Consider the following 19133-nt stretch of genomic DNA (forward strand, 5'->3'; position numbering starts at 1 on the left):
CCCAAGCTCCTATATGGGACTTTATCAAAGTTTTGCTGAAATCCAAGTAAATCACATCAAGCGCTCTTATCTAGTCACCCAATCAAAAAAATCAATCAGATTTGTCTGACAGGACTTTTCCCTGGTGAATCCATACTGCCTTGGATCCAGCAACTTACTGGATAGTAGATAGTTCAATATTCTTTCTTTCAGCAGAGTCTCCAATTTTCCCACCACCGAGATGAGGATAACTGGCATGTTTCCAGCCTCCTCTCTGCTACCACTTTTGTGAAGCGGGACCACAACTGCTCTTCTCCAATTTCACAGCACCATTCTCATTTCCAGGGATCTATTGAACAGATCACGCAGCGGACCCGCCAGGACATCTCTGAGCTCTCACAGTATCCTGGGATGTACCTCATGCAGCCCTATGGCCTTGTCCATGTCAGGTTTCCTAGCTATTCCCATATATTTTCTTCTGTAAAAGTTGTGTCTACCCCATTCCCATGTACGGTTTTATCAAATAAAGTAAACTAACAAACTCTCCTCATGGTTAAAATAAAAGGAAAAAGAAAGAAAAAAATAACATAATAGTGATAACAATAAAATAAAATTACAGGGTAGAGAAAATATAACAAGGATAATTTCCAGATTCTGGTGCTGGTCCATATTGGCTCTGGTCTGATTTCTCGCCTGGTGGCAGGATACCACATATTTAAACTGCCATAGCTGCTGTCTCTCCTGTTTTCCCTGGGATTATATGCAGAGTCAGTGTAATCATTAAGCAGGACTAGGCAGCTGCCTAGAGTGCCACAGGTTTAGGGGGTGGCCACCTACTGTTTTCACTGGTCCTTCTCAAATATGACCTTTAAGCAGCAGAGTAGTGGAGGAGTAGCCTAGTGGTTAGAGCAGTGGGCTACAAACCAAAAGACCAGGGTTTGAGTCCTACTGTCACTCCTTGTGACCTTGGGCATGTCACTTTAACTCCCATCGTATCAGGTACAAACTTAGGGGGTTATTTTCTAAAGCTATTGCACTTGTGCGATAGCTTGGGGTGGAGTCAGCCCCAGAAGAGGAGGAGTTGGGGAGGCACCGGGGCTGACTCTGCAAAGATTTCTCAGACAACAAAAGGTATGCATCCTTTTTGCTGTTATTTTCGCACTGAATAACTACACCTTTTATGGCGCGCTGCCGGCTATCACGGGACCGCCCCCCCCCCTGTTACCACAGGATTCAAAGAACCCGGCGGTGTTAGTGAATCCAGGCCTTATATTGTAAGCCCTCTGGGGTATAGGGAAATACCTACAGTACCTGAATGTAATCCACTTTGAAGCACTGAAAAAAGTGCGAAAAGTGGAATATAAAAAAACCCCCAAAAAACGCTCCCTAACTCTTTCTTGTGGCAGTACTATGGCGACTGGGCCTCCTTCTTCCCTCCTCTTGGATGCAGGAATCGTTGTTACATGGGCCGCAGGAGGCCCGACCCTAGCACGAGGCTACTACCTGCGTGTTAGAGAAGGGGAAGGGATAGAAAGCATAAATGCTATTTGCTGTGTTTGTTTTAAAATATGTTATTGGTGTTTGGAAAAATGTTAATAATTTGTATATGAGCTTTTAATTATTGGATGATATTCTGTTTGTTAGCTGATTTGAAATATTTATTAGTGTGGTTTTAATAATATGATTGATGCTTTATATTTCTTAATTTTGTTTGATATTTTGAGGAATGGTGGTGATCCTGTTTTTCCATTGTTGCACTGCATAGTCTGGTTTGTTGTGGTTTCCAGTTCAGTTTTTGTCTGCATGTTTCTATTTATACTTTATGTTCAGTATTTGGTGAGGGTCTGTCTGTGTTCTGCATGTATGAATGAGGTGAGATATTCTGCTAGAGTGTAGTTTCTATATATGGATTCATAGCAGCCTGGCTTGTTTTGTTTTCCTAACAGGAGATGTATTGGTGTTTTAGGGCCCAATGTAATATCTGCAGTGTAGCATTTGAGTGCTGGCAGTTAGTACTGTTTTGTTATGGGAGGTTTATTATGTGATAATTCAGTTTAACTGTTTTTTTTAAGGGTCAAACCCACACCCAATAGGTGTTACAATAGACCTAATACCATATGAGTTCCAAGTGTCTCTTTTGCAGGCTTTCTAGCTGGTGCTACAGTAATGCATTAAATATAATATACATGTTGTAATGTTTTAAGTGATATTTTTCTGCATTGTCCTTTTTCATGTAAAATCTATTATAAGGGCATAATTTTTAATTGTGTGTGGGAGGTGTGGGGGTTGTGTGTATGCCCAAAGCTGTAAAGTTTGCCTAGGGCACTGATATCCTCGCACCAGTCTTGATTATACGGAGCTTTTTCTGCTCATTCTTTACTGTGAAGTCTTTCATTTTCTGTTTTAGGACAGCTAGCCTAGTGGGAAACTGATAGGGGAACATGAAGGACTGGGAGATGGGGACATGGAAGGGTAAAAAACAAAGGCAAAGATAAGATGAGATAGGCTGGAAGGGTGATAAAACAAGAAAGATGGAAAAGGGAAAAAGTGAGAAAAGTAGTATGTAGAACGAGCCGGCAGGAAAGAGAAGTCAGCAGAATTATGTATTGCATAAAAATGTTTCACTTGTTTTCATTATATATTTAAGAAGGGACGACTAGAACTGTTTGTTTACAGCTTATTAGTTTAGGCATATTTTCCACAAGCCTGTTTCTTTTCTGTTTCCCATTCTCCTTGAGCTTCAGAAAATTGAAACTTGGGCGGGTACCAGAGGGAGAAAAAGTGTAGACAAGAAAAGGACGACGGGATTGGTGCCTCGGTGCTGAAGCCTGCCCAGCTACTTCATTACACCGGAAGCAGAGCATTTTAGGATCGTATTATATCGCGTTATTAAATACTGTAGTTGCATCACTCGCGTGATAAGAAAGCTGCGTCCGTACGGCTGAAGAAACCTCCTACATCCAGTCTCCCACGTGGAAGGTACCACAGACTCTAATTCTACCCGCCACCTGGGACTCTATGGTATTTCCGGACCACATGTTAAGTTGACAGTGGGAACTTCCGGTTTCTAAAAGTGTGTCGCCATACTTCCGGTTCCTGTGTAGTTCCGGAGCAAGTGCCGCAACTTCCGTTTGTCTTTGTGTCAGGGAGCGCGGTCTCCGGTTCCGCCTATACCGGGGCTGATACTTCATTTGGTGGGTGCAGAAGGGGAGCGAAAGGGTGATCCCTTCCCCCGCTAAACTCTGAGATACGGATGGAGGGGAGTGCCATCCCTAGACCCTGAGGCACGGGGACGGGGAATACCACCTTCAGATTCTGAGATACGAGGAGGGAAAGGGGTAATGACACCCAAACCTTGAAACACAAGGGGTGGAGTGCCAGTCCCAGACCCTGAGATGTAGGTGGAGGAAGTGAGTGCTGCCACCAAACCACGAAGGGAAGAGGGGAGACCATGAGATACGGGGGCGGGGGGAATAGATCCCCCCCAAAACCTGTACTGCGGGGGTGGAGGGAGTACTATCCCCAGACCCTGAGATGGGAGGAAGGAACTGACACCCCCAGATCTTGAAACATGGCAGAGGAGGGAATTGCAACCCTTTAACCCTGAGAGAGGGGGTTTTGGGGAAGAGGGGTGATATCTCTCGATCTCAAGACATGTTGGATGATAGAAGGAATTGACATCACCACTCATTGAAATATGGGAAGAGGAGAGGCTAGACATTTCAAACCCTGATTGAGAGGGGAGTGATGCTTCCAGACTTAGATATAAGGGGGATAGTGATACCTCCAAAATCTTAAATACAGTGTGATGGGTAGGGGAGTGCCACTCCAGACCCTGAGATGAGGGAGGCTGTGCTACCCCAGATCCTGAGACAGAGGAAAGTAACACCCCAGGAGAAGAGGGGAGTGACATCTCTAGATCTGAAACAGAGATGGAACAGCTTGGATGTGCTCTTACATGTGCCCTATGATGCATTTTCCTTCTTAGCTGCTGTCTTCTGCCTTATGCATGCTGACCTTCCCTGACTCCTGTGCTTTGTCTGCCTCTTCAGTCCCCAGACATCACCATTCCCAGATGTCTCAGTTCAAGCGTCATAATCGTCGGCGATCCAGCCAAGGACAAGTCATGAGGACCCTGATAGGTCTGTGCTCCCATCACACATGTACAGTCTCTAATGGGTCTGTGCTTCTCTCATATGCCATATAAGATGCTATATAATATTTTACTGGGGTGAATGTATGATGCTGTGTATGATGGATTGTTGGAGTGAGTGTTTGGTACTGTTTGTGATAACATGGGGTGAGAAAGTGATGATGTGTGAGATGGTTTGCTGGGATGGGTGAGTGATGTGTATATGTCTGATGCTTTGCCTGGATGAGTCTTTGGTGCTGTATGAGATACTCTGCTTGGATAGGTAAGTGGGGTTATGTAAAGATGTGATGCTATACTAAGGTAAATCTGTAGTGCTTGTGTATATTGTTTGATGCTGTGCTGGAATGGGTCTGTGGACTGTGCATGTATGATGTGCACCAGTTAGTTAATGTGGTGTCTTTATTGTTTTTCCTTTTCGTGGAGTGACAGCCAGTTCTGCTTCTGTTTCAGGGAACCCTACGGCCTCCTTGCTTGGACCTCCTCCAGCCTACATCAGCCCAACACTTCCATCTGAGCTTCCTCAGAGCATGCTGCATTTGCAGGTATGTCCAGCTCTCAGTTTTTGCTGGCTAGCATGCTGTCTCTGGCTCTTGGATGACTGAGGGAGGGGGGCACAGACATTAGAGGAGGGAAGATGGGGTGAAGATGTACACAGGCAATGGGAGAGAGATTCAGGTCAGGGGGAAAGGACATAAGTGTTGGGGTGACACCCATATTCTTTTTCTTTAGTAGTTGAGTATCTGTTTCTGAATGGCAGAAGAGGCTTCTGACTGCTTTCTTACTCAGTTGTACGCAAGTAAAATTTTGTGGTATTAGACATGCTTGTGCAGTCAGGTCACTATCAGATGAGAAGCCTCCTGAAGAATTGGGCACAAGAAGCAGAGATGGTACATTATTAGAGTCCAGGGCTACAGGGCATCAAGATGTTATGTCATATTTATGATCATTTCTCTGTTAATATTTCTAATAATTGGGGGTAACTATCCTCAGGTTGGTGACTCTTGTGTCACTGTGAGGGGTATGTTTATGCTGTGACTGTACTATATTGAGTGATTTTCCCTGCAGATGGAAGAGAAGCACAGAGTCTTTACTGGGATTGTCACTAAGCTTCAGGACTACTTTGGAGTGGTGGATGAAGAAGTCTTCTTCCAACTTAGGTAAGGCTGGAAAAGAATACCGCTTGTATTTTGGTTCCCAACACTAGAATGGTAACAATTGGGGGACCAGAGTATGTGATGTAAATTTTTGATCTTCCTGGAGTTTGGAAAAGGTAATAAGTTTCAGTCAGCATGGAAGTTGCTTGGCAGGGAGTGAGGATTTGATCATGCTCACAGCATTCTGATCAGTGGCAATGGTCTAAGAATGGTTGAGATATGGAGAAACTGTACTCCAGCATCCAAAACTCTTTCCATGCGGCTTCATTTAAATATCTGCAGATACTGGAAAAGTCCCCTGTAGAATTTGCAAAATTGTCTGTGAGCCCTTTGAGTTCTGCCATGCACATTGGTTGCAAGTGATTGTGTATGTATTGCTTTCAACTCTTATACCCAATATCTCCTCTCTGTCTCCCCTGTCTGTCATTTTGTCTTTCCTTTCCTCCTCTTTCTCTCCCTACCTTGTCTTTCTCTACCCTTTCTTGTGTTCATTTTCTGTTCTCTTGCCTTGCTTGTCTGTTGCTCGCTCTCCCTCTATTTCGTTGCTTGTATTTCTTTCTGTCTGTCTCGTTCTCCCTCTCTAGTGTTGTGAAGGGTCGCGTCCCACAAGTTGGAGAGAAGGTGTTGGTTAAGGCCGTCTATAACCCCAATCAGTCAGTGCCATGGAATGCTGTGAAGGTCCAGGCACTTGCCAGCCAGGTATAGTACTAGCGGTAATTCTAAAGGGAGTACTGGGTTTTGTTACTGGGGAGAAACCACAAGAAGCATCTGAGTGTGAAGCTAGAGGGTGTACTGAGGAGAGTATCTGGGTGCAATACTGGAAGGGATACTGAAATGGATGTTAAGTATGTTAATAGGGGTATTGTGGTATGATACTAAGGAGGGCACTGAGGGGGGTATCTGGAGGATATAAGACTATGGGATTGAGGGGGGTGGTTAATGGGAATACAATACTAGGGAACATGAGAGAGTTTTTATTGTTAAGGGAGGGGGTTGTAGAAGGACATACTGAATTGTACTTCTGGGGTTTGCAGAGGCTGCTATGTTGGCAGCAAAGAATGACCGTACCTCTGTGGGTACAGTGTATCAGGGCTCAGCCTCTCACAAGTTGGATCCCAGCTGCATAGCCTTACCCAGCAGTAAGCTTGTGATCATCTGCTCTAAGGGTATTTGTGTGGCCTTTCCTATTAGGTTCTGCTGGATTCTTCTAGGTGATCCAATCAGGCTACTGTTAGAGACAGGATGCCATGTTCAATGGACTACTGGCTCAGCCTGTCATCTCTTATGTTCTTCTGATTGTTAGCTTTGGTACTTTCGTAATCTCTGGGTTCTATTTTGCAGCCACTTCTGAAGTCTCCAACCCCGTCCCTCCTACATATGGCGCCTTTAGGGCAGAAACAAGGAATTCTGGGAGCCAAACCCCAGCTACTTTTCCAGCCTCATCGAATCCCTCCTTTGTTCCCTCAGAAACGTAAGTACTGAGAAGCAGAATTATAGAAATAGAGACCAGCAGTCATCAAGTTCAAAGTGCTATTATTGCTGGTGACCATTAAAGATCTTTTGGTCCACCCAGTTGCTCCTGCTTACTGTGACACTGCCTTTCTTCTCGGTCTTCAGTCTACTCCCTCTTTTGACAGATATTTATTTATTTATTTATTTGACGGTTTTTATACACCGTAGTTTGGAGCAAGCCTTCACCACAGTTTACAGTTAAAACAACAGGATACATTGAACTGATCAAATTAACTGATTACATTATAACGAGAATAACAAATCAAATTAACTGATTACATTATAATGGGTAATAACAAGGAAATAAACAGAGCAATAAACAGAGTATTAAACAGAGCATATTAAGTGATAGCATTATGGTAATAAATTAAGGTGGGGAGATGGGGGGAAAACAACTGGTCATGGGATTAATACTGTTTGTGTCGGGCAGGGAATAACTGTGTACATAGTATCAAGAAAATTGGGGAGTGCGGTGGACTTTATATTTCGTAGGGGGAGTGTATATTAATCTATACCTTCTCTATATGTTTGTTCAAAGAGCCAGGTCTTTAGTTGTTTTCTGAAGAGTTTTATATTGTTTTGTTTTCGTAAGTTTTCGGGCATGGTGTTCCACAGGCGGGGTCCTGCTAGTGAAAATGCTCTTTCCCAAACTGATGTGAGTTTGGTGGAGGTGATTGTGGGTATTGATAGTAGTGCTTTGTTGGTTGATCTTGTATTGCGTTGTGGGGTGTATAGGTGTATTATATCATTTAGCCACTCGATTTCTTTTCCATAAACAGGGGGTGATAAAAACAAATTCACTCTTATAGAACCAGTTTACCAAAGGGTTTTTCCTATTTTATGTCTATGGGAAAAGGTATATCTAGTCTATAGACAGTGGTTTTCAAATTGTTTTTCTCAGGAATCAGTGGAAAAGCACCATTCCCTGTACGTACCCGGATCATTCCAGACTGTGGGTTATGCCTCCCTTCGAGCAGATGGAGACAGAGAAAAACTTGAAGGGCACCCTCTCTTAACCTGGTGTGCCACCTGCATCCCTTCAGTATTTCTCTGTCTCCAGCAGATGGAGGTGGTGCAATCCCTGCAGTCTTGACCTGTTCCTGGGTTTAAGACACTTTCCCTTTAAAAAAAAAAAAGCAGGTTAGAATTACTGTTGAAGGAATCAAGCAAAGCAAAAAAAAAAAAAAAAGTGAACTGAGACATCAATTCCTCCCAGGGGGTAGGTAGGTCTTGCGAGTCCGTCCCCCCTGGTTGTAGGAGTGGGAGCTGGGGTTGGTTACCCTGCGGGGCTCCAGGTAGTTAAGGCGCTGGAGTAAGACGCCGGTGGTCCGGTCCCTCCTCTCACTACGCTGTTTAGTGCGACGAAAAAAAAGTTTTCAAAATTCAAACTAACCGATTTTGAAAGCAGCCTGGTTGTTTCCCTTTTTTAGCGGCTGCTTTCCGTCCAGTTTCAGGCACAGTTCAGGCGCATTTTACTGAGTTCTGACTCCCTGCTTCTTCCCTCGCTGGTGCGCCGTTTTTTCATGATGCCATGGCAATCTTCGTGCACTACCTGTGGAGAGTCTTCGACCATGCTCTCCCGGGCAGGGCTCTGCTCATGGTGTCTGTCAGGAGGGGAAGGCAGTTCTCTCTTGCCTGTGGGAAGCACTTTCAGGCCCTGAGGTGCAGTTAAAAGATCAGCACCTCAGGAGCCTCGGGCCGATCCGTTTCCCCTCAGTGCAGGAACGGTAGCCATTTTGAGCACTTTTCAGGAAGCCCAAGCCAGAGCAATGGAATCCAGGAGAGCTCCCACCCAATCTATCTCCTGTCTTTGCCAGATCCCCCCGGGGCGGGGGGGGGATGGGGATGAGGCTGGCTCTAATAATTTTTCTTTGGACTTTGTGCTCCTCATGCACAAAGCCTTTTTGCCGTCCCAATCTTCTCAGGGTTTGGCTGCTTTTTTGAGCTGTCCTTTTGATCCTCCTCCTGGACCACCCCACAAGGTGGCCAAGCGTCTGGATGCACCAGCTTCTCTGCAGATCGCTAAGTTGCGGGGTCCTTCTCCTGCATATGGATCCGCTATTCCACAGGCTGCGGACACGGGAGCTACTGTCAACTTCCCCTCGCCTGGCACAGGCGGAGCAGGGACAGAGGAGGATCTGGGAAAACAGGCTCCCCTAGACGGTTACGATCCGAAGGTGGTCCGTCTTTTTCATAGGGAAGAATTGGACCCTCTGATTCCCTCAGTTTTGTCAGAGCTTGGAGTGGACCTTCCTCAGCATCCTCTCCCGCAGTATTCCATGGACCTGGTTCTGGCGGGACTCAGGGCTCCCACCAAGGCTTTTCCTCTTCATCCCGTGCTCCAGCAGTTGATGACACGGGAGTGGGATGTTCCAAATGCCGACTTGAGAGTAGTTGGGCTATGAATAAGTTATATCCCTGGACTGAAGAGTCTCTGGAGCTCCTAAGGTGGATGCTTCGGTTTCGGCTGTCACCAAAAGGACTACAGTCGCAGGAGCAGCGGCACTCAAGGATCTTCAAGACAGGAAACTGGAAGTTCTCTTCAAGCGTATCTTCAATGTGTCCGCTCTGGGCATACGAGTGGCGGTGTGTAGTAGCTACATGCTTCAGGCGAGTCTACGCTGGGTTCAACAATTGTTAACGTCCAGAGATCTCTCTCCAGCTGAATCTGAGCAGGCAGAACGATTGGAAGCGGTGGTAGCATATGGGGCTGATGCTCTATATTACATTCTCCGTACCTCATCTCGCACAATGTCTTCCACTGTTTCGGCTAGGCGGCTCCTTTGCCTGTGTAACTCGTCAGCGGATGTATCATCCAAAGCTCAGCTGGGTGCGTTGTCTTTCAAAGGAAAATTTCTATTTGGTGACGACTTAGAGCAATTGATTAAATCATTGGGAGAGAACAAAGTCCATAAGCTGCCAGAGGACAGGCCAAGACCTTCCAGAGGTTTTCCATCCACCCGCTCACATTTCCGTGGCCAATGAAGATTTTGTCTCAGCAGACCACAGCCTCTTGGACAAAGACAGCTGTCAACTAGGCCGCAGTCCTGGTCTTCTTCCTTTCGAGGGAGAAGATTCTCTTGTGATGGTAGTGCTGCTCCGGCTGTTGCCTCCAAGACTTCTCAATGAGATACGGCTGGCCCATCCCTCGATTCCTCCCGTGGGGTGGGCGTTTATCCCAGTTCCACGAGGAATGGGCCAAAATAACCTTTGACCAGTGGGTTCTAAGCATCATAGAACATGGCTACGCTTTGGAATTTGCTCAGCTGCTCCGAGATTTGCGGATCCCTTGCCAAAGTTCAAATCGTCCAGCAGACTCTCCAGCGCCTTCTGTCCCTAGGGGCGATAACTCCTGTCCCCCAGGATGAATGGAAGAAGGGACAATACTCCATCTATTTTGTGGTCCCAATAAAGGAGGGTTCCTTCCGCTCTATTCTAGACCTGAAAAAAGTAAACAAGGCTCTCAAGATACCGCACTTCTGTTTGGAAACTCTTCGCTCAGTTATCGTGGCAGTACGCAAAGGCGAGTTCTTGGCATCCCTGGATTTGATGGAAGCATACTTAGACATACCCATCTGCGAAGACCATCAGAAATTTCTTCGCTTCATGATCCTGGGCAAGCATTTTCAGTTTTGCGCTCTGCTGTTCGGTCTGGCCTCGGCTCCCCGCACGTTCACCAACGTTATGGTGGTGGTGGGTGGGTAGTCAACCAACCCAAAAGCAACCTTGTGCCATCTCAGTTGATGGATTTCTTGGGAGCCCGGTTCAATACCACATTAGGAAAGGTATTTCTTCCACCGGACCGCATAACCAAATTGATGGAACAGGTTCGTCGCTTGTTGTCGCTCCCACTCCCCAAAGACTGGGACTATCTTCAGGTCCTCAGATCCATGGCATCCACCTTGGAGTTGGTCTCCTGGGCTTTGTTCATATGAGACCATTACAACGAGCATTGCTTTCCCGTTGGAATCCCAAGTCGGAAGATTTCAGTTCCCTCTACGGTTCACTGATCACGCAAGGTCCAGTCTTGGATGGTGGCTTTGCCCGCAAAATCTGTCGAGCGGCATAGAACTCGAAATCCAGTCTTGGATAGTGGTAACCATGGATGCCAGTCTCTCCGGCTGGGGGGCGGTCTGCCAGTTTCACTCGGTCCAAGGCTGCTGGTCGGAGGAGGAGTCTAACTGGTCGATCAACCGCCTGGAGACCAAGGCAGTCCGATTAGCTCTCCAGCACGTCCTCCCTTTGATCCGCGATCAAGTGGTCCGCGTTCTGTCCGACAACACGACGACGGTAGCTTACATCAACCGTCAAGGTGGCACCAAGAGCCAAGCTGTAGCCGAAGAAGCAGAACAGATCATGGTTTGGGCGGAAAAGCATCTTGCTTTTCTGGTGGCATCTCACATCGCCGGCAAAGAAAACATACAGGCAGATTTCCTGAGTCGGAGAGTGGGAACTGTCCAACAGAGCGATGGATCTCATCTGACGCAGGTGAGGGACACCCCACATGAACTTGATGGCGACGCGGGACAATGCCAAAGCTCCTCGTTTCTTCAGTCTCAGAAAGGATCACGGAGCAGAGGAAGTCGATGCGTTGGTACTTCCTTGGCCAACCACAATACTTCTATATGTGTTCCCTCCATGGCCTCTGGTGGGAAAAGTTCTCCGCAGAATAGAGGTTCATCCAGGATCCATGATCCTAGTCGCGCCGAAATGGCCCCGATGGCCGTGGTTTGTGGACCTCATCAATCTGGCGCTAGATGGGCCCCTGAGGCTCGGCCATCTTCCAAATCTGCTTTGTCAAGGTCCTGTATTTTTCGACCAGGCAGATTGCTTTTGTCTAGCTGCTTGGCTTTTGAAAGGAGAAGGTTAAGGAAGAAAGGTTACTCGGAGGAAGTCATTACTACACTTCTCCAAGCCAGGAAAACCTCTACCTCTCTGTCATATGTGTGAGGGTCTGGAATATCTTCGAAACTTGGTGTCGAGGTCGCGGTATCCTTCCCAGACAGGCTTCCGTGGCTCATATTTTGGCATTCTTGCAAAGCAGCTTATCCAAAGGCTTGTCCTTTAATTCCCTCCGTGTGCAAGTGGCGGCGTTGGGTTCTCTTGTCGGCAGTTCGGTAGCGTTCCCATCCTGATGTAGTGCATTTCCTCAAAGGAGTAAGGCATTTGAATCTGCCCATCCATTTGATATGTCCGTCCTGGAGCCTTAATTTGGTGCTTCGAGTTTTGTGTGATCCACCTTTTGAGCCCCTTAAACATGCCACGTTGAAGGACCTCACATTGAAAACAGTATTTTTGGTAGCTATCTGTACAGCACGTAGGATCTCTGATTCGGAAGTCACTCTTCGCACTATGCCTTCCTTTTTACCAAAGGTCGTCTCCACTTTTCATTTAAGTCAGTCAGTAGAGCTCCCGGCTTTTCCTTCTTTATCGGCCAATGCCCCGCACTCTAAAGAGCTCCGTCAGTTAGATGTCAGACGATCTCTGTTAACGTTACTTGGAGGTTACAAATCCTTTCCGACTTTCCAATCATTTGTTTGTCTTGTGGAGCAGTCCCAAGAAGGGTCAAAAAGCTTCTAAACCAACAATTGTGAGATGGTTGAAAGAGGCTATTTTGTCCGCTGCTTCTTGGGCTAAATGTCAGCTAGTTTCGCCACAGGAAATTTGTTGGGCAGCTACATAGAAAACACTTCATACTTTTACGCGTCACTACTGCTTGGATGTTCAAGCTCCAGATGTCAGTAATTTTGGCAGTGGAGTTCTTCGCGCGGGACTCTCGTCGTCCCGCCCTACATAAGGAAGCTTTGGTACATCCCACAGTCTGGACTGATCAGAGTATGTACAAGAAAAAGAAAATTGGTTCTTACCTGCTAATTTTCGTTCCTCTAGTACCATGGATCAGTCCAGACGCCCGCCCAAAGAGGCTCCGATAGTCCGCGCTCATATAACGTTTTTCATTGCAGAAAGCTAAGGAAGAAAACTACGGGTTGCTTTCATGTTCAAAGTTCTGTTGTTCTATTATTCTTAAATGTTCACTTTTTGCTTGATTCATTGTTATTACTGCTTGGATAATCTTTATACTGAGGGGATGCAGGCGGCACACCAGGTTAAGAGAGGGTGCCCTTCAAGTTTTTCTCTGTCTCCATCTGCTTGAAGGGAGGCATAGCCCACAATCTGGACTGATCCGTGGTACTACAAGAATGAAAATTAGCAGGTAAGAACCAATTTTCTTTTCTCAGTCCCTGACCCTCCAGCCTCACTTGTCTCCAGTCCCTCCCCAGCCCCCAATGTTCACTCTTAACCCTCCCCCTGAGTCCCTGCAGTTCACTATCGTCTCTCTCTTCAACCCCATTGTTCACTCTCACCCAGTCTTTCCAGCTGTAATTTCTGTCACCCCCCCTCAGCAGTTCCTCGTTTCCCCTTCCCAGTGCCCACTGCTTACTATCTCTCCATCTCAGATACACCTGTCGATGCCTGGCTGGCTACATGTGGCTGCCAGTTACTTTGAGATGTGCTGTATATATACTCCTGCACTTCTTAGTATTCATCATGAGGGAACATGTGCCACAGCCCAGTAGTGGGTCACAATCATGAGTTTGAAAACCCCTACTGTAGACTAAGTAGATGTCAGGGCATGTCACAGAGGTCAACAGAAAGGGGAGTGGTGTACACATGGACAGAGGAAAGATGCACCAATAATGGTAAAGGACAATAAAGCATAAGAAATAAATTAAATATGAATTAATTCATAAAGATAATAAAAGATAAATAATAAAGGTAGTCAATCAGATTAATTTTTATGTACATTTAAATATATTAATATACATTAAAAACTTAAATGGTTACACAAATATTTAAAAATTTTAATATCATATATATTAACAAACATATAAAAAGGACAAATAAAGCAACTCAGGAATATGTTAATGGACCCAACATGGCCATGTTTCGGCTCATCGCCTGCTTCGGGGTACAGAAATCTTGTAGTTCTTTCAGTAGTGCCTATAATGAAGTACACAAGAGAGGGAGCGTTTATGAAGAGTCAGTCCCACTGATGGAGTGTCTTTAAGTCCCTATAAGGAACATACATTACAAAAATATATTCTTGAAAAGAATATGTAAAAAAAAAATAAAAGAAAACCTCTGTCCACTAAGAAAAAGAAACCATATTCAGTTATACGTGTTTACTCATCCAAAAGCTGTTTCTGCTGTAGAGGGGGCAAAGCCCCCATGAGGACAATGTTTATTGGATGTAAAAACCCATATGGCAGTGAGAGAATAAAAACACATGTAAAAAATGATTTCCCTGTACGTACCAGGATCAGTCCAGGACACCTGGGTTGTGACTCCGCACCAGTAGATGGAGACAGACTAAAACTTGTGGGCGGAGCCATATATGCCCCTGTGCCAGTCACAGCCCCTCAGTCTTACTCTGTCTCCAGTAGATGGTGCAGGTCCGGTCACAGCTCCTCCCTGCCCTGATTCTGGTACTCCGTCAGGGTTGGTTTTCCTTTTGGTTTAGGCCAGTTTAGGCTTTAGTGTCTTTTAATTGGAATTTTTGCCAAATTGTCTCTGACGTCCGTCTGCCCTACCTCCCAGGGGGGTTGAGAGGTCCTGAGGGGACTACCCCCCCCCCCCGGTTGAGGCCGCTGCTAGGGTCGAGGACCCGGCTTTTCTAAGTAGCAGCGTCAGGGGTGACACCGGGGAGCCCGGTTCACTCACCCCTGCTGGACTAGGGCTCCAGGACCGCGGACAGCGACAGGCGTTTGTTTGTAAAAAAAAAAAAAAGAAAGTTTGTCTTTTGTTTTGTGCCGGCTCTCTGTTTTCTTGCGTCGCCGCTCTCGGGGGGGGGGGCGCCGCTGACAGGAGGGAGGCCGTTCGCGCGATTTTTTAATTATTTTTGATTTCCTTTGCTGCCGTCTTCGCGCCGTTTCGCCGGCATGCCTCGCGGCTCTGCTTGCCGGTCCTGCGGCTCGGCGCGCGCGCGTCTCTCGCGCGACGGCCTATGCGCTTCCTGCATCCCGGTCGCTGAAGGGTCGTCCGGGGCGTCTCGGGGGGCTCGAGTGCGGCCTGTGCGACCGCCGCCGAGCGGGGGGGGGGGGGGCGCGATGGAGGCCCCAGGATTGTTTCCCGCTCGGCGCGGGAGTGGCGGCCATTTTAGCCACGGGCCGCGAAATGGCGCGGGAAGCGGCAGGGCCTGCGGCCTTGCCTCCCGAGCTGTCTCCTCAGCGGGGCCCGGCGGGGGGGGAGTCCCTCGGGGAACCCGGAATCCCCGGGCAGCCCAGCTGAGGCTGCCTCTGATTCCAGCTAGTTGCTGTTTGACAAGGCGTTTTCTGAGGACTTTGCGCCTTTGCTGCGCAAAGTCCTGAAATGTAAGAAAAGTAAGAGCAAGTGCGGCCGGAGGGAGCCCCGCAGGGTTCCACCGCCGAAGAAGTCCAACAGGCCCTCGGGGATTACGGATGTGCCCCAGAGGGCTTCCAGGGGGTAACGGCCTCCGCGTGGCGTCCCACAGGAGGCGGACCCGGATTCCTCCACGGGGGCGGACACTGATTCCCCTGAAGAGCCCCTAAAAAGGGGCCGATGAGATGGCAGGGGACGGATCCGCTCCATCCGGAGCAGGAAAAGCATCACAGGCAGCGGAGGGAGACGATCCCAAGCTGGTCCGGCTTTTCCGCAGTAGGGGGAAAAAAGGAGGAAGGGGTGATGAAAGGGAAGGAGATGGGGGAGGAAAGGAGAGAGGGAGGAGGAAATAGGAAGAGAGAGAAGTGTGGAACAACTAACCCATCTTTCCCTATACGTACTTGGATCAGTCCAGACTCCTGGGTTTTGCCCCGTGGAACAACTAACCCATCTTTACTTTGTATTATCTCAGGACCCAGTGAAAGGGGTCTCAGTAATAGGAAGAGAGGATTGAAAGTGCAACACTCACATCTAAAATTCACCTCCAGCTCCTCTAATGTTCCTTTCTGTTCCTCTTTCAGGTTTATTTCCAAGGCTGCAGAAAGCAAAAACACATCTCTATTGATTTACACTAAAAAGTAGCTCAGTGAACAAAAAGAAAACAAGACAAAAATGGAACTATGTAAGGGGAATGGAAAACCTGCAAGTTTTCTTTTCCTTAATCATCCATACTATGCAAATGGACAGGCAGAGTTTTTGCAAGGTTCCTGCAAAGCAAGTTGATACTGACATTCCCTGTAAGAACCCGGATCATTCCAGACTCCTGGGTTTATGTATCAGTGCCAGCAGATGGAGACAGTGAAAGTTTAACTGACACTGCTTGATAAGCACTGGTGCCACCTGCAGTTCCTCAGTATTTCTCTGTCTCCAACAGATGGTGGCTGGTGCCTTCACCTGTAGGTTTCTGATGATTTTTCGGTCTTTTTTCTTTTTCTGTTTCTTTTTCTCAGGAGCATTTCTCCCAGGGGTCGGGATCCCTGGGGGAACCCTTCCCTGTTTGGTTGAGGTGGATGAGCTGGAGGTTGGTGACCTTTTTGAACGCTCGCTCTGGCTCCCATCCGTGAGGTGCAAATCTGGTGGTCCAGATCCCTCCTTTCACGAGGCTGCCTAGGTGGCTTTTCAGCTTGGGGCAGCTGCTTTTTGTTTTTAGGGCTCTCTTTCCTAACTTTCAGGCTGAGCTGAAGCTGGACAGCTCCCCTAGGCCTTAGGAGAGCAGAGGCCCTGTTATATTTGTAAAGTTTAAAAAAAAAACCAAAAAAAAAACAAACAGTTTTAGCAGGAAGCAGCAGCAGCGATGCGGTAAGTCTCTCCCAGGCTCTCGGGCGGTGTTTTTGCTATTGGGGCGGTGTTTTTTGGGGGATCGGTCTTGCTGGGCTCCGTGGGTAACCGTGTGCTATGGTATGTGGTCGGGCCTGCTGAGTGTGTGGTGCGGTTCCTGCCCGCCTCAGCCGTCTCACTCTCTGCTCGGCGGGTGGTGAGGGGCCTTCTCTTTCCCCTTCCCCCGAGTAATGCCGGCGCGTCAGGCCTTCTTCCGCCGCCCCTATGGTTGCTGTCGGGGACAGGGTTTCCTGTGTCAGGCCTTCGGCCTCGGCCAGCGCAGGAACAGCAGACTTGGCAGCGCTTTCGGGGAGGGGGGGCTGGAGGACTTCCCCCCCCCCCCCCAGCTTTCTCCAGTGCACCCGGGCCCTATAGGGAGGCAGGGGAGCCTGGATGATGCGCTGCCAGTAGATTTTGCTCAGTTGGGCGGTGCTGGGCCTAAGGGGTCTGCTCCCCGCAGTTTCTCCCCAGAATTTATTTTACTGCTCTACCGCACTTTTTTGGCACAGCAGGAAGGGTCAGACCTTCCGCTGGGGGAATGGCCCCTCCTCCTCCCTCCCCAGCCATTCAGGCGGCTGGGTCTGGCTCTATTTGATCGCGAGGTACTTTGGTCCCTGGGGCGCAGCGTTTACTGGGGCCACCGCGGTCGGACAGGAAGACGGGGGGGGGGGGGGGGGGGGTGTCCTCAGAGACTCCCCTTGTAGGGGGTTCCGGCCCCTAATCGTGGGGCGGATGACCCATATGTTGCAGACCTGGATGCTGCGATACAGATCTGGGGAATGATGTGGCTGATATGCCAGTGTCCGGGGACAATCCCAAGTTTCTTCGTTTGTTTCGTCGGGTAGAATTGGCCCCCTTAATTCCGCTGGTCCTTGAGGAGCTCAGTTTGAAGCTCCCTCAATCGGATTCGGACCTGGATGGGGCGGACCCGGTTCTGGATGGGACTCATGGTCCTCCCTTGGCCTTTCCTTACCATAGGTCCGTGCAGAGGATGGTGGACCAGGAGTGGAGTTCTCCGGACATGGGATTACGGGTGGGCCAAGCTATGTCAAAGCTCTATCCCTTACCCGAGCAGACGTTAGAGCTCTTCGCTATGCTGAAGGTGGACACTGCGGTATCGGCTGTCACCAAGAAAACGACTATTCCAGTGGCGGGGGCGTGGCTTTTTAAGGATGTCCAAGACCGTAAGCTGGAGATTCACTTCAAGCGAATCTTTGAGGTTTCTGCTTTGAGCCTTCAGGCGGCTATTTGCTCCAGCTTCATGCAGTGGGCATGGTTGCTTTGGGTGCAACAGCTGCAAGGGGACCAAGCTGGTGTTGCGGAGCGCTTGGAGGCTTCAGTGGCGTACGTAGCTGACGCATTGTATGACTTAGTGCGGGCCTCTTCACGGCTCATGGCTTCTGCGGTGTCAGCCAGGAGATTATTGTGGTTGCGGCACTGGTTGGCGGATGTTTCGTCTAAATCTCAATTGAGTTCCCTGCCTTTAAGGGCCGTCTTTTGTTTGGAGAGGACCTCGAGCACTTGGTAAAACAGTTAGGGGACAACAAGGTCCACAAGTTGCCAGAGGTTAGGCCTAAGTTCAGACAGTCCTTTCGGTCTTGGGCCCGTTTCCGTGAAGGCAGAAGGCCTCGATATGCGAGGGGGGTAACAGCCCTGCAGAGGCAGTTTGTGGGCCGTGGTCAGTCCTGGGCGCAGAATTTTCGGGGGAGCTCGGAGGTCCTTTAGAGCCCCCTCCAGAGTTGGGGCTCCGGGGGCAAAATCATCCCAATGAGGCAAGGCCAGCCCACTCCTTCGTTCCCTTCTTATGGGGGTATCTAGCGCTTTTCTACGAGGAGTGGGCCAGTCTCACTCAGAATCAGTTGGTCCTCTTGATTATAAGAGATGATTATGCTTTAGAATTTGCTCATCCCGTCTGCGATCTCTTTTTGGTCTCCCCTTGCGGTTTGTTGACAAAGCGATGTGCAGTTTGGGAGACCTGGGACAGGTTGCGGGTTTTAGGAGCTGTGGTGCAGGTTCTCCCGGAAGAACGTGGCACCGGGCGGTACTCCGTTTATTTCATGGTTCCCAAAAAGGAGGGCATTTTTCGGCCTATTCTGGACCTAAAAAGTGTAAATGCAGTGCTGAAAGTCCTGAGATTTCACATGGAAACTCTAAGGTCGGTGATTGTGGCAGTTTGCAGTAGGGAATTCCTAGCTTCCTTGGATCTAACGGAGGCGTATCTTCATATCCCCATTCGTCGGGTTCACCAGCGTTATCTGAGGTTCATGGTTCTCGGTCAGCGTTTCCAGTTTCAGGCCCTTCCTTTTGGCCTAGTCACAGTGCTGCGGACCTTTACCAACATCATGGTAGTAGTGGCGGCGGCCTTGAGGTGGAGGGAGTTCTGGTACATCCTTATCTCGACGATTGGCTCATCAGGGCAAAGTCGGAGGCCAGTTGTTACTCAGCGGTCAGGAAGGTCATTCAACTCCTTCAGTCGCTGAGCTGGGTGGTGAATTTTGTCAAGAGCCATCTCAATCCGACCCAGTGTCTCGAGTATCAGGGAGCCCAGTTCGACATGA

At 48.4% G+C, this 19133-nt stretch overlaps 1 protein-coding gene across 3 annotated transcripts in view; it reads left to right on the plus strand.

Annotated features, from left to right (window-relative positions):
* Positions 1-3064: 3064 nt before the first annotated feature.
* The window catches only part of LOC115082327 (cell cycle and apoptosis regulator protein 2-like), a 100567-nt gene continuing 84498 nt past the window's right edge, over positions 3065-19133 (plus strand). Inside the window, exons 1-6 of one of the 3 annotated variants that reach the window (XM_029586564.1) lie at positions 3065-3173; positions 4032-4121; positions 4583-4674; positions 5198-5289; positions 5871-5985; positions 6628-6757. In XM_029586564.1, coding sequence (XP_029442424.1) covers positions 4055-4121; positions 4583-4674; positions 5198-5289; positions 5871-5985; positions 6628-6757 — 496 coding nt within the window. In that variant the 5' untranslated portion in view covers positions 3065-3173; positions 4032-4054. Of the gene's footprint in view, positions 3174-3198; positions 3390-4031; positions 4122-4582; positions 4675-5197; positions 5290-5870; positions 5986-6627; positions 6758-19133 lie in introns of those variants that run through there. The other 2 variants (XM_029586566.1, XM_029586565.1) reach the window with 2 other exon arrangements.

Source organism: Rhinatrema bivittatum, unplaced genomic scaffold (genome assembly GCF_901001135.1).
Source record: "Rhinatrema bivittatum unplaced genomic scaffold, aRhiBiv1.1, whole genome shotgun sequence".
NCBI lineage: Eukaryota > Metazoa > Chordata > Amphibia > Gymnophiona > Rhinatrematidae > Rhinatrema > Rhinatrema bivittatum.